Source organism: Copadichromis virginalis, linkage group LG19, assembly GCF_057382275.1.
Source record: "Copadichromis virginalis isolate Kocher_CV1m ecotype Utaka linkage group LG19, C_Virginalis_male_GT1.1, whole genome shotgun sequence".
NCBI classification, from domain to species: Eukaryota; Metazoa; Chordata; class Actinopteri; order Cichliformes; family Cichlidae; genus Copadichromis; species Copadichromis virginalis.
The window spans coordinates 34,915,796-34,931,176 of NC_140636.1; the positions used below are offsets into that span (position 1 = coordinate 34,915,796).

At 41.9% G+C, this 15,381-nt stretch overlaps 1 protein-coding gene across 7 annotated transcripts in view; it reads left to right on the forward strand.

Annotated features, from left to right (window-relative positions):
• Positions 1-15,381, forward strand: part of fsip1 (fibrous sheath interacting protein 1) — a 41,929-nt gene that overhangs the window by 15,122 nt on the left and 11,426 nt on the right. For 2 of the 7 annotated variants that reach the window (XM_085442062.1, XM_085442059.1), the window contains exons 9-10: positions 5,013-5,165; positions 13,505-15,179. In XM_085442062.1, coding sequence (XP_085298188.1) covers positions 5,013-5,165; positions 13,505-13,609 — 258 coding nt within the window. In that variant the 3' untranslated portion in view covers positions 13,610-15,179. Of the gene's footprint in view, positions 1-2,357; positions 2,454-5,012; positions 5,166-6,730; positions 7,909-13,504; positions 15,180-15,381 lie in introns of those variants that run through there. The other 5 variants (XM_085442058.1, XM_085442057.1, XR_014916819.1 and 2 more) reach the window with 4 other exon arrangements.

Sequence of the window (15,381 nt, forward strand, 5' to 3'; positions counted from 1 at the left end):
TCTGAGTGTTGGGCATCCAAGATTTTTTTTGAATTAATTTGAAGCGAAGCTTTTGGCACAAAAAGCCCCCCGCTATTTTTCTTGTTTTGTCACTTTGGACAACAGCGGATCATCCATCAAACGCTGCAGCTGGTTCACACTCAAACACCGTGACAACGTCTGGATGGAATGTAATGCTTCTAATAGAGATCATAAAGCTGATCACGGGATATTAAAAATCAATTAGTGAACGTGACAAGCACGCCTGGTTTGAGTTATCTGAAAGTCATACAAGCAGCATAACCGTAATAACCGTGGTTACGCTTCTTATTTTATACTCTGGCAAGAAAAAAAGTATGTGAACTGTTAGGTAAAACAAGGGCAGCTTCTCAGTCGACACGATATCATGCATGAATGACTGTTTTTCTTTTCTTTTTAATAACATTTATTTTGAATTCAAGATGTTTCAGTTTGTGACACCAGAGCAAAGTTCGAAGCAGTCAATTCACATTTCAGCGATTGGCAGACCTACTTTTCTGTATAAAGCTAATTATGTTTGACATGTTTTTCATGCTCAAACGAGACATATCCAGGTTTTTGAGGCCTCCCAGCAATTCTGTGACCCAGATAGGTGATGTGATTATTGGAGATCTAGTACATCCTGTCAAGTAGTTACTCCAAAAAGGACAATTACCACATTTCTTTGTGTTGTTCAGATAAACACTACCTCACTCGCTCTTCCCTGTTCTTTTTGGAAGTCACTCTCAGTCACATACTGAGTTAAAGCTATCAAGCATTTAAGAAGAAGACGCACAAATGCGGCACAAAACAGTAGAGCAATAGCTGGAGTATGCTAAGGTCAATGCACAAATCCTTCATTCTCTTCCAAGAGGTGATTACTACCGTTTAACTGGCACAAGAGCAAATGGTAATTTACTGTTAATGCTTGCCAATGTCCTGCAAAATGAACTAAACTTGTTGTGCTCATTTATCATAAGTGCCTAATCTATTATATTTTTAGAAACATTGCTGGAAAAGTAAGGCAATTAATAGACTGTAATCCACTGACTCTTTGATGGAACACACATGAACCACATGTCAGCTTATTGCACACATTTTTCACATGTTCCTCATCAAAGCAACAATATACAGAGGTCAGTAAAGGTACTGTAAGGAATTTTTTGAGGTTGTTTAATAGAAAAAAGGTATCAAATACTCAGAAATATCCATTCATTAGTGTGTGATTACATTTTCCAACTAAGAGCGGACGAGATGGTCATTGCCTCTGCGCCTAATCGTGTTTTATGTATGTGGTTACATATATTGTACGCTTTGTAATCAAAATCACAAATGGCTCTTTTAAAATATATCTGTCCATTTAACATTTGTACACGTAAGATATTGTCATCTCTTTCTCATTATGTCTTTCTCCTCCACCAGTGCTCTACTCCCTCGTTTCCATCTCATCCTCGTCCTCTTCACATTCAGCGTCATCTTCTGAACTGAAATCAGGGCTGTGACACACAGAGTCGGGGATAAACATGCTTATTTATTCCTGATATTGTTGCAGTTAATTATTGTCAGCTGTTCGCCTCCAGACAGCTAAACAACAGCAGCTGGTTATAAGCTAATATCGTGCCAACTAATGTTAGGCTCAAGTATCCTAAAAATCCCACTTCGCACATCATATGAAAGTTTAAAGAAGTTACCTAACGCCAACTAACAGCAGGTAACAGTTGCAAAAAAGTTTAGGATATCTTCAACAACTCATCTCATTATTGCTGCCATTGGACAGAAGTGAGCTTGAATATTTACAGTCTCTTCCAGAGGAAATACAGGTGGACACCCAGCATATTGACAGCTGAGGTACACGGCTCAGTGATGGGTTGTACTCACTACAAATAAATGGTGGACAGAGTTGTTTGTCCTATAGTGGTCACTATAGTTAGGTTCATGCACTTAGGGGGAAACAGGATGGGAAAGAAAACAGAATTCAGTTGACTGCAATCTGCAACCTACTGACATCTAGTGGTGAGATTTTACACACTGGAACTTTAAAGTTTCCAGCAATATAAAAACTATTTTACTTGGCACTTCATTTTTTAGAATTACAACTGATGCTGTATGTCCAGATGGACCATGCGCGACCAACTCACGCTCATATTAATCAATATAATGAACCCTTACTGTAATTTCAGCATATGTATTATGAACAGAACATACAGTTAACACGAGGGGGAAATAAGCTACAGGTCCTAGAGCTGTTTTGATATCAAGGAACTGGAGTTTTTATTAACACTTAGTATTATTAATACTCACAGTGTGAAACAAACTACGTAAACATCCTAAATGATCTTCTATCATCTGTTTTCTGTTAGCTGTTACCATGAGAGAAGATCCTTGACCAATGGACAGATTAGAAGAGTTTAAAAGATAATCTTTTGTGTGGAGATGCCCATCCTATCTGTCAGAAGGTGAGAGGTAAAGTACACCCTAGACAGGTAACCAGCTCATCACAGGGACAACACAAGACAATGAGACACTCGTCATTCACGTCACATTCACACCTATAGCCATTTTAGATTACCAGCTGCCTTAAACATGTCTTTGGACTGCGGGAGAACAAGCAAGCTTCTCTCATAAAGGACACAGCAGATCAGGAGGTTCCACAAAACAGAACCTTCGTGCTGTGCCTTGAATACAAAGTAAGTATTTTATAGGGTGTTAATTTAGTCAGAGGGTGTTGGTTAAGTTTGAAAATCTGTAGCAAGTCACTTGAACTGGCCAGTAATGGCTTATTTTATTGTTAAACTTTCGCAGACAGTTTTGAAGTTTGCAGCCTGTATGGCAGCTGTGCCCTGCATGTTTGCAGTCCTATAGTAAAAAGTAGGACAGCTGTCGTTTCCAAATTAAATAAACTGTTTCTCCCAAAGATTTGGGCTTTTTTAGCAACATGCATTTAGTGGTGTGATGATGAGGGTAAAGCTAGACTTTAATTTTTATTTTTCCTGGTTGGAATGCTGTATCTCTCACTCTGGTGCGTGACAAGAGTCTGATCCCATCGTGGTCCTCGCTTTTGTAGTCTAGGATGACTGAGTCTGAACCGAAGGGCTCTAGTGACAACCACTTAAAAGAGACTTCAGATAGAAGCTGTCATTATTTCCTTATAAGGACACAGAGGGCACGGCTAGGTGAGGCCACACACACTTTGGAACATTCAGGAGATATTCGCTTTTGCCAAGTCTTGAGTATTAAAGTGCAGTCATATCACTAATTTCCAAAAAATCTGTGTAAATGCAATGCACAATATTAGCTGAATAGGCATGTCTGTTTGGCTTATTGACAAGGGAAGAGGCATTAATTCAGCTTTAGCGAGCACCCCCTCCTACCCCGGCTTAAACTAAGATTACATCCCACCATAAATGTGTCATAACAGATTTAGTAGCTCAGTGTTTAAGTTCATAATTTCTTCTGGGCCTCCCTGTCTTCACCAACCTACTATTTCGGTGTATGCGAGTCCCTATTGAGATGTCAACAATTTTATGAAATGTCCATCAATTTCAACGTTATTAGATCATACACACGCCCGCCTGCCATCCGGACTAACCGAGAGATTTTAACCACACGGCGCTGGACGAACACTGCAAAACAGTCGTGCGGTTGGCAACGTCCACACAGACCCAACAATTTTTGTTTTAAACCTAGCTGCATGCTTTTATGGAGAAGCTGTTTATTTTTAGAGGTTAAAACGCGACTCTAGCGGAGGTCACGTACCGGACAGTGTCTACAGCATTTTTCATGTTTGCATTATTACTTATGAAGGCGTAAGATAAGATAAGATAAGATAGAACTTTATTAATCCCTCGGGTGGGTTCCTCTGGGAAATTCGACTTCCAAAAAGCACAGCACCGACAGAAGTTACAGTTACAGAATTGTTATATATACACACACACACACACACACACACACACACACACACACACACACACACACACACACACACACACACACACACACACACATATATAAATACAGAGACAAATATAAATAAAATATACAAGTGAATGAATTGCACATTTCAAGTATTGAGTCTATTGCACTGTTGACTATTTACAAAAAGTATTGCACAAGGTATTGTACAGTGAGGTGAAGAGGCACTACAGCTTAGTTGTTCCCCCCTCCTTTGTCCTCCTGTTTCCCCTCCCTCTCCCCTCCAGAGAGAAGTTAAACAGTCTGATGGCGTGTGGGACAAAGGAGTTTTTAAGTCTGTTAGTTCTTGTCTTTGGGAGAAGCAACCTGTCACTGAACAGACTCTTCTGGTTGTTTATGGCCGTGTGCAGAGGATGCCCAACATTGTTCATAATGTCCATCAGTTTCTTTAATGTCCTTTTCTCTGCCACTGTCACCAGAGTGTCCAGCTTCATGCCGACCACAGAGCTAGCCCTCCTGATCAGTTTCTCCAGCGGGCAGGGTCTCTTTTCTTTTTCTTTTTTTAAGTGCCAACTGTTTTTCAAATACTGATGCTGATGTAGGATGACAGACTTATGATTTACAAAGAATCTGACATATATTCAGTGGCTTTAAAGAGGCTCTCTTTCGGTCTCTGTGCACGATACAAAGAGAATGGCGCACGCTTTGGTCGGGAAAGACAGACCTCCCACTTATCAGCTATCTGTTGATAATCCTCCAAGCGTGACTCCTATTTCCTCCTGACCCATTTTCAGGGTTTGTTTTGGATGAGCGTGGGGTTCATGTGTCAGTGCACGTGGATGCCACAAACGGGTGATTTATGTTTGACCCCTGTTTGGACTTTTTCAGGTCTTTGTAATGAGTTCCGGGTTTTACTCCTCGTCTGTAGGAGTATGGAAAGCTTTCACAGGAATTAATTGTGGTGAACTGCTATGTGCTTTTATCACCATTTAAATGCTTCCAAGTGACAGCCAGAAGCCACGAGCACAACTCTAGGAGAGCACCCACGGGAGATGAGGTGTTTCTTCCCCCCGTGAGAACCTCTCGTGTCTGTTGTGTATCAGGGCCTTGGCTCGGAGGTTAGTTGGAAGTGCGATGGGGTCCCGCAGCCAGGAGAGAAGGTCCTGCAGGATATAAAGGAGAGGAGAGGGCAGGAGAGGCGGCTCCAAGAGATCCAACGGCAGCTGGAGCTCCTGGGTCAAAGCCAAGAGATGACTGTGAGTTCAAAGCAGCTACACACTCACGAGAAAACACATGCTCATGCGCACCCAAATACTTGCATACACACAATATGACTGTGTTGTGTGCATTATAATGCTCCACAGCGTTCATCTGTAGACACGTGTGTAACAAATTATTACAAGCATACAGCTCATTCTCCGTCATTCTTAGAGTGAGAAGATGAAATCACATGCAACATTCGTGTCTCTGCAGACCCATAATTTTTCCTCTTTTTCCCTCATTTCACTTCTCTCTCTTTTCAGTTTACAGTCTCATGTCTGGTTTATACCGATGAGCTAAAGTTCGCCCTCTGCTTCTCTTGATGCATGGTTTTGATCAGAAGGCCAGGATGGTCATTTTCTCCACTGATAGCCTTTTTGTCCTCCTCCACGTTTAATTGCTTTCTCGCGATCTTTGCCAAGATTCAGTGTCTTCGCTCCACAGTGTTCCCTAGAAACCATTGAGCACCGTCTGATCTTAGGAGTCTGCAGAGTTACAACCAGAGGACTGTCACTAAAGGCACAATGCAAGAATGTTCCAAGAACAAAGGTGGACGGGCCTGATTTCTGCTCTCTCTGGCTCTTATGACTTTAAATTTTCTGTTAGATAAAAGGAAAACATCAGGGTTAATACATTTATTTGTTAGACTTTGTTGGTGTTAAAAGGGAAGCTCCTGCTGCTGTTTATGGAATTCTTTTCATCAGTTCTCACACTGATGAATCACAGCGTGATGTATATTCAGTATGCCTAATTCAAACATAAAAGATGGGCATTTCTCTGACAAATAGTGAGGTAATAAAACCACCGAGCGGCAGCCACACCCTTACATCACACGGCATCACGCCATGCAACTGAGGCCTATTCCTGGCCTAATTAAGGAGAGACAAGTGGAATTTTGTTGCTAATTAAGCCGAGCTCCATTCGAGGAAAACCGTTCTTTCATCGTGATTCCAAAACATCAAACCCACCAGTCCCTTAACTACTGGTGCTGCAACACACTCTTTGCGTTTGACCATGTGTCACTGCATTTTTATATAGTGTGACTAAATGAGTGAACCCAGCGAGTGACTTCAATGTAAATAGCAGCCTCACGGTGTATATATTTTTAGTGCCACGGGCCTTGTTTTGTGGCTAGAAAAAGATTTATTTGTACAGATTTTGTCTGGGAGGGCATACTTAACCAGTCTCACACAGCTGCAGTATACTCATAAAGTTGATTTGTATAACATACATAACTCAGAGACTCTCACAAGACTTTTGGGCCTCCACGTTGGGTGACAGCCGTCCCCAGAGGGATAATGTTATGCATATATCCCAAGATCCCATTCTTGTGAAGACAGAATGCCGTGAATGCCTTCGGGACAAATATTCACTTGAGCACTGTAATGATTTCAATAGATCTGTGTGTAAGCCATAGAACCAAAGGCTGTATTTCCAGTTACACCGACTGTCTGCTAGCTATGCAGTGTTTCTGTGTAGTTTTCTATTGGATTAAAAGTGTGATAAGAAGAAATTTATCCATCCATACATCCATCTGTTTTCTTCTGCTTATCCAATTCAGGGTTGTGGGTGAGACTGGAGTCTAAACCAGCAGCCATACATCCTGGACAGGTGGCCAATTTCTCACAGGGCCAGCACAGAAACAGACAACCATTTACATTTATAGCAAAGGAATCACCAGTTAACCTAAACCCTCTAACCTCAACTAACCTCTTCCTCTAACCTGGGGAGAGCCCACACAGACACGGGGAGAGCATGCAATCCAAACAGAAAGGCTTTGACCTTCTTGCTGTGAGGCAACCACTACGCTTCTTACCTTGTTGGTGCAAAAATATTATTTTATGCCTGTCGAACTGTGTTATCTTTGGCATTTTTCATAGACTCGACTAAGGAAAGGAGAACAAATAATATGCTTTTGCAACAGGTTGCTAGTAACAAAGTGCCTAAAGATACAAATGGGTTTCTCTGTTATGTGTAAACACAACAGTGGTTCATCCCTTGGGTCGAGTGCCTTTTTTATGCTTGAGTGATTCATATGTCAGTGTTAAGTGGCTTAAAAAACATGTATGTAAAAAAAGTAAAATGGTACAAGGACTGGACTGAAAATGAGAGAAGAAAAGAAAAACTTCAGAGAGTCTGGTGAACCACTGCTTAAGAGCACTTTTAAAAAAAATTCCTTGTCATGGTCCTGGGCCATGTGGGCCCAGTATTCTTAGTTTCTTGTATTTTTGTATTTCGTTCCTTATTTAGGTCATGTTTCCTGAGTTGTCCTGTTATGTTGTTCCTTATTTGACTTCCCCTTGTGACTTTTATCCCCTGTGTGCCCCTCTATGTATCTGTGAGCCCTCATCTCCCCTCCTTGTGTTTCATTCCATGTTTCCCCAGCCCACTATGCCCGTGCTCTCTCTCTCCTCCTGTTTGCACCTCTGTGTACTTCCTGTTTTACTTTGACAGTCTCCCGTCAGTGTTGTTTACTCCTGCCTTGTCTTGTTATGTTTATATGTGTCAGCTGTGTTCCCATGTGTGGCCACTTCCCCTGATCATCCCTCTTGTGTATTTAGTCTCTGTGTTTCATGTAGTCTGTGTCGCGTCGTCTGTGTTTCCGTATCTCCAGCCATAGCTTTTCCTTAGTTTATGTCCAGTTTAGGTTTCTGTTTGAACTATTACTCTTATGCTGCCCTCACTCTGTTTTGTTCCTTTCATCAGCCAGAATAAAAGGCTCGCTTTTGTTTAACTCCACTCCTGCATCCTCGCTTGTGTTCGCTCCTGGGTCCACCACACACATTTCCGCACGTTCTGCCTCCGCAGACCGTGACATTCCTGTTATTGAGTTTGACCAAATTCAAGTGTGTGATTAAAGGAGAAGTTAGGAAGGTGAAGTATTAGGTTTTTCGTAGCTATTTATTTAAACATGCTTGAAATACGGTAAAACAAAGATATCTTAAAATAGCAGATTTGACGAGGTTAACAAGCCTATTTTTCTGAAGAAACTGTGTGATGCTCGACAGTTGATCTGGTGCTCGTTTTCCTGCAGCCTGTTTTGGCTGCCTTCCTAAATCTACAGCAAAAGGAAGGACAATCTCAGCATTTACTGTAAAACAGGATAGTTCCAGCCCAACGGTCTTGTTTTAATCAGGCCAACACTATCAGTCATACTTCCTCACTTACAGCAGTTTGTTATTACCTCATTATTTCTAGCATTTATCGGAACAGCAGTCTAGGTTAAAAAAAAATGTATAAATTGACTTATCTGGATCTGAATCTCAAAATCAATTATCTGTCTCTATGCATGCTTCACCACTTTCCTCGCTTCACTGCATCCACAGCTGATGGCTGTTAGCTGCTAGCTTATCTCCCTCATCGGCTCTGCTTTGTCACCGTATGATCTTTGGAAAGGGCTCAATTTGAGAAAAGTCTCTTCCCCACTGGTCTCAGGTTTTTCAGTGTCACTATGATCTCTCCTATCTCCTGTACATGCTCTATAACTCAACTTCAAATATACAAATTCAAATTTAGGAGGTGACACCGCTTTTGGATATATTTGCGGAAACAGCTCCTAAGCTTCAAGCCTCGGGACAGACCATGGCAGACGCTGTTTGAAATATGGATGCAATATAGGTTTAATGACACGGGGCACGTCTGAGCCTGCCTAGCCTCCTAAATATTGAAGTTATGATTGGTGATTAAGTAATTTTGAACTTTTACAACATGTGTCATTTGGGAGGATATGTAATATGTTAGCAAGCTCAGAAACTGAAAGATACTTTTAGCAGCAGCTCTCATGTGCACAGAGATGTTTGTCCCACATTAAACATAGGAACATTGTCTAGCTAGCGTTAGCCGTCTCAGGCAGTCAGCACTCCTGACCGCTGCACTTTAACCTGTGATTCAAACTATGGAAGTATACAGTAAAGAAAAGCCAGAGTCTTTTTTTCCCAATTACACAGTGTCATTGTTAAGTATGCAATCCAAAGCTCTCAACTTTAAATCTGTCAGATTTGAACCTTTTGCTGCTGCAACCTCTTCTGCTTCTGTTCAGGCTCTGCAAAGGAGACTAGGATGAACAAAACAATTGACACATGGCTCTTAGAGTTAAAACCAAAGACTATTTTATGTTGATATAGCTGTTAGAGTTGAAGCAGAGGCTCTTTGGGTATTTAGGAGAGTTACTATGCATTTAAAAAAAATGTTAAAATATATATTATCTGCTATTTGACATGACATATAATGTTGGTGCTATGCTACTGTATAGCAGAATGGGAGTGCAATAATTAAGTTATTGCACTCCCATTCATTCTAAGTTCTTCTTTCTCCCGGAGGAGTAACGTCTGGGTCTGTGGACTATAGAGCTCAGGTATGCAACTGAAGTCGGTGACCCTGAAAGCTGAGTGCTCAAACCTGGTCTTGCATCCTGTGTGTACGAAGCGCAGGATGAGCTGTGGTAGAGGTGGTAGTCCTCTGCAGAATGTAGCTGGAGGGCTCCACATCTCTGTCTTTGCCAGATTTATCTCCCTGTGGAAAGCTGATCATGCTCTGAGAGTGGCGGAGAGTTCTGATCTTTCAGGTCAAGAAGTTCACTCGCCTTGCCATTGTTTGCTGGTGGAAGAACTGGATTCACTTTAAAATAAAAACTATTTAATGACCCCGGTGACAATAAAACAGAAACTGTCAAAGGCCTGTAACTTGACAAACTCAAGATTTTCCACTTCCACCTTGGATTTCACATGTTTATTACAGAGAATCATGGTTGGGATTGCCAGCTTAAGGCTTTGCAGCATACACAGCTCTTCTCTTCACTGTAGATTGCGTATGTGAGATGCTTGTATGTACGCGACCCAAAGCCACCCAGAAACAAAGTTTTTATCTATTCCTGCTTACTCATTCACTTCCCTTCAGAATCGCTCTGATAGTGAATTCTGCGTTCATGAGCTGTCATGTAAGCCCAGCATTGTTGTTCCTGTCTCACTGATAACCCAGTGGAACAAGGAGATGCTCCCTGGAAGCACCTTAATCAATTTTATCAAACATTTTCTTTGGAAAGCTTTCCTGTAATCCCAGCAGTTTTCTGTGCTGTTTACCAAAATTCATGTGTTCCCTGCTGCTAGGAAACCGAAACCTTCCACCAAGAAGAAATGAAGGACCTTTTTTTTTTTTTGCCTGTCCCATTTGGTTCATTAGCCGTCAGAATTGTTGTCTGAAGACCAACAAGGATACCCAATGGATTTATTTTGCCAAATGGATCATTGTGGCATTGCCGTATTGGTCCATTTGATCGACCTTTGTTTTTATTATTTATTTTATTTTATTTTCAGATGTTACAGACGGGACAGACATGAGTGAGGGATAGGAAAGGGAGAGAGAAAGATGAAGGAAAAGAAAAACAGAAGGGGAGAGGGACAGTGAGAAGGGGGGGAGAATCTCCTGGATCAGCTGTTGAGAGAAAAAGAAGAGAAACAAGCAAAAAAAACCAAAGCAACATATTAAACACAACACCATCACATTAATCGAGCTAAGTGTAAACAGCAGTAAATACTAAATATTCAATGTTGTTGTGCAGCACGCAGGACCGACAGCGCACAATGTGCTTTGAATTAGCAGCCAAGAAAGGTGTAATTTAAGTCTACGAACAGTGAACACCCGTGTGAAGGACCTTAAATGGCTGTGTAGCAGCACGAAAGCACATATCAGTCACCCACAGACACCCCTGGCCTCCTCAAGTACCGAGGTCATCGGAGGTCAACCACTTTTAAAGAGTTGTAGCATTTTGTCAAAGCAGTAGAAAGAACATTCTTTCTTCCTTCTTTCCTTTCCTCTCCTCTCTGTTGGAAAGTCTAACCTGTTCCCATCTCCAAGACGGCTGGTATCAGTTAGAGGCATTTCAGACCATTAAGACTCCAGCCAGTGGGGCACTTTTTATTGCCCCATTCATGTACACAGAAAAGAATGACAAGCCTCTAATTGACTTGTAATTTTTTTCTTCTGCCATTTGTCTCAAGTTGCAGGAATTACTCACTTACGTTCAGAGAAATGTACGTCTCCTTTCCTTAACAAACTTTTTCTGTGGCCGAGGTGTCAGTTGTTACATAAGAATATATATAAAGAATAGCTAAGCGGCTGTAGAATGGATAGACATTTATTTAAACTCTATATTTTTGTGCATACTCTATATTTATTTACGTTTTTTGTTTGTTTGTTTTTTTCGAACTTGCTCTTTTATTGTTTCATTTGCGCCATGTAGAAGCAGAGGTCAAGTCCACAGCTACATGAATGTTGAAGGGTCAAGATAATGAACCGCTCCAGGGGGGCACTGTGGGGCGTTTGTGTCTGTGGTGCATGTGTGCTCCTGTCTATTGGTAAATGATGACATGTCTGGATAATTGTGAGGGTAAAGATGAATAACACCACCCAACCTGCAATGACCTAAAGGGTATGATTACATTCTGGAGGACTTTGAACATGGACGGGATTGTGTGGTAATGTCTTGTCAGCCCACTGACAATGGGGTGGAGCGTTTCAGTGGGTGGTCAGGTCAGCATATGACCGGTGAATGGTACTAGCTAAAGGGGGTAGATGAGACACGGGAATTACTCTGTGCGGTGTGAGGAAGAGGTGAAAAGAATTGCATTGCTTAATATCTTCTTAGGTCACTGTTGTTGCTTTTGGTTTCTAAAATCTATTGTTTTGGACGTCAGTCAGGCATTATGACCACCTGTATAATGTTGTGCTTGTCCCCCTTTTGCTGCCAAAACAGCCCTGACCTGTCGAGGCATGGACTGCACTAGACCCCTGAAGGTGTGCTGTGGTATCTGGCACCAAGATGTTAGCACTTTAAGTCCTGTAAGTTGCAAGGTGGGGTCTCCATTGATTGCGCTTCTTATACCAGCCCATCACACGGATGCTCAATTGGATTGAGATTTGGGGAATTTGGAGGCCAAATCAACACCATAGACTCATTGTTGTGCACCCTGTGGCAGGGTGTATGATCCTGCTGAAAGAGGCCACAGCTATCAGGGTTTCCATGAAAGTGTGTACATGGTCTGCTTAGGTAGGTAGTCCGTGTTAAAGTAACATCTAGATGGACTTTGTCCAAAGCATTGGGGGTTTTGGCAGTCGTAATGTGTCTGGGACTCTTTCTATCAGAGCCTGTATTACATTTTTGGCAATGTGAGCACCTTATGCCTTCATCAGTGAGCCTTGGCCACCCATGACACTACGGTTCCTTCCTCGGACCACCCTACAAAGAGCTGCAGTTTTAGAGATGCCGTCTAACCATCACAATTTAGTCCATGTTAAAGTCATTCAAATCCTCACACTTGCCCATTTTTCTGCTTCTAGCACACTAACTTTGAGGACAACATGTTCACTTACTCCCTAAAATGTCAGTGTTGTATTGTTTTGCTGATCAAAAGTAGGAGGGGGAAAGATCAGTTAATACTAACTAAAGACTGTGATTGAGATTAGGGACAGAATATCTGGATCGCATCCTTACTTCAAGGCCAGGGACATTCATTTCACTTAGGGCTGACAGCTAAAAACACGAGCGCAGAGAGAATGATGACAGCGATTTCTGTTCAACTCAGAGATTTAACGTTGTCTCTTCTTGACACTTTCTTGGCACGGTGCTCGTGTCACGGAAGGTAATGAGTCGATAATATTGGAACAAATTGACTGTTGAGTTGCAGCTGTTTAAACAAAGTGCAGAGTCCTTACACCGTGAACTTGCGCTTGTCTATGAGCACACGTGCGTAGGTAAATTAGTTACGGTCGCCAGGAATTCAGACTTTGCATATAGCGCCAAATGACGCGTCATTCCCAGGAATAGATTTTGATGTTTATTTAACTTTCAAGCCCTTTTCCTCATAACCTAGTTTTCTTTCATCCTTGAACTCACTCGCTGTCCCAGGCTGCCTGTGAGGAGTCTGGCTTATGCGTAGAAAAACAAAACTAGCATCCAAGTGGAAGTGTTTTTCCCACACACCTTCCAACAAAGCAGAGCGGTGCAGTACATTATTATGAAGTGCCACTGTTGTGTGAGGTCATGTATTAATACAGCACTTTGTCTGGACTTGTCAGAAACTAAGCTTTAGACCCAGTAAAATTTGTTTGGAAGAAATGCAGGAATGATGTCAGCAGTTGGTCACTTTTTATAATATTCGGCAGACGTGACCTTGAAACAGTTACATATCTACACATCCGCACCGTAGGCCTGCATGTGGAACGAATCTGCAAATACACACATATTGTTGTGTCTGTTTAATTGATTTTGAAACTCTAAATTCACACAAGCATCACTGAAATCTTACATCAGTTGGTGGGTTTTGTTTTTTTTTTGCAGAATGAGTCTCCGGACCTGACGGACGAACAGTTACTTTGCCTGATGGATGGATGTGAGCTGGCAAAAAGTTGGAGCCAGGACCTTGAAATGAATGACTCAACATAAAGACCTGAAAAAATGATTTGACTGCTACCAGACGGGATCATTTCTGGGACTTATTAATGATTTTATGTGGTTAGACTTTGGCATTAGATCTCTGATGATAGAACAGTCTCTTCATTTATAGACTTACAAAATTAAAGCTACCTAGGGGAAGTCGTGTGCGCTTGTTTGTGATATTAAGACATCCCTGGCCTGTGAGGATGAGGACGCTGGGCTTCTGGGGTGTCTTGAAATGACACTTCTAAGGTTTGGGCTTGTTGCAGCAGAACACATGGATGCTTGATGGGATTAAGTGCAGGGAGTTTGAAGATCGGGTCAATGCCTTGGGCTCTTGGTCATATTCCTTGATGTGTTCTCGAGCATTGTTTTGCATTGTTGCAGGGTGCACTGTCCTGCTGGCGCAAGGTGGTGCCGACCATCAGTGCAAGTTTCCACGAAAAGTGGGATACCTTTCATGGAAAATCCAGAGATTTTAAATGTTGTCTTGTAATGAAGTCTTCAATGATATCCACATCTCCTGTCCATTGTTTTAATATTGCAGCTGATCAGTGTATAGCAGCATAAACTGATGGATATTTTATATTCAATGTGTTAAAAGTGGAAAAATTATAGTCATCAAATTTGGTTACTTTAGGATGGGAACTGTTTTGTTTTTTTTGTTTGGGTTTTTTTAATCCTAATTGGTCTGCATGTTTTGAACATGTAGCTCGATTATAACACTGCTTCTATTTGTGTTTATATGTCTGCATGAGGAAACAGAGCAGCAGGGCCATGCTTTCTATTAACCAAAGTATCATAGATCAGAACAGAAAATTGCTGTCATTAAATCTAATAACCGGGTGCTGTAGCCGCAGAATGTTCTAATGCACACATAAACATCAGCTTATAGCAGCGTGTCTGTGGGGGTGAACTCTGAGCGCTGCCGTGCATTAAAGCTTTTTCCGACAAAATATAGAACGTCTGTGTTAGTAATGTGTGGTCAGACATCCAGCGTTGCTGCTAATGAGAAGGGAGGATGTGTGCTCTACGGTGGTGATAGTCGGCTGTAGCTCAGCTCCAAGCATTCCGCTCATTCCTGGCTCTGTAGGTGATCTCCTCCAGAGCGGATGGGTTAGCGAGATCCTCTGAAATGGGACCCTGTGTGACCTCTTTCGAGCTCAGTTGTCATTTACATAAGTGGTTCACCCTGACAAAAGATTGGCAGCTTTAAGAATGACGAGTTTTGGTTTGTTTGAGAGACCTCTGGAAGCCCTTGACGTTGTTCCTTTTTTGCTCCGTGCATGCAAAATCTTAGGAGCTAATCCACACCCGGTTCAACCTCAGCCCAGAGGCCCTGCCTTTTTACTCCCCTTGCACTGGACACCTATAGGCCTGTTCATCTCACTCTTCACCTTACCCCCGCATTCTGACCTCGTCTAAACGGCAGGAATTATCTCACATTCCTCTACACTGGAATCAGCCAGGTGAACCTCCAAGGACACTTTCCAAACACGGTGAACTCTGCGTCACTGTTTTCTTTTCTAACTGATGGGACTAGATTAAAACTGTCTATTTTAAACTTTTATTTGTCATACATGTGCAACTCATGTCATTAATCACAGCATATGTAGCGTATTTGTCTCCTGTACACAAATAATGTGTGCGTAACTGAGACAGTATATTTTCAGAAGAGTAAGATAAACTGCTCATTTAGGGTAATGGAAAAACACTGAGCTCATTATGGCAAGAATGAGGTCAGTGCTAATGTAAAGAGACCTGCGGCACACTGAGAAAGT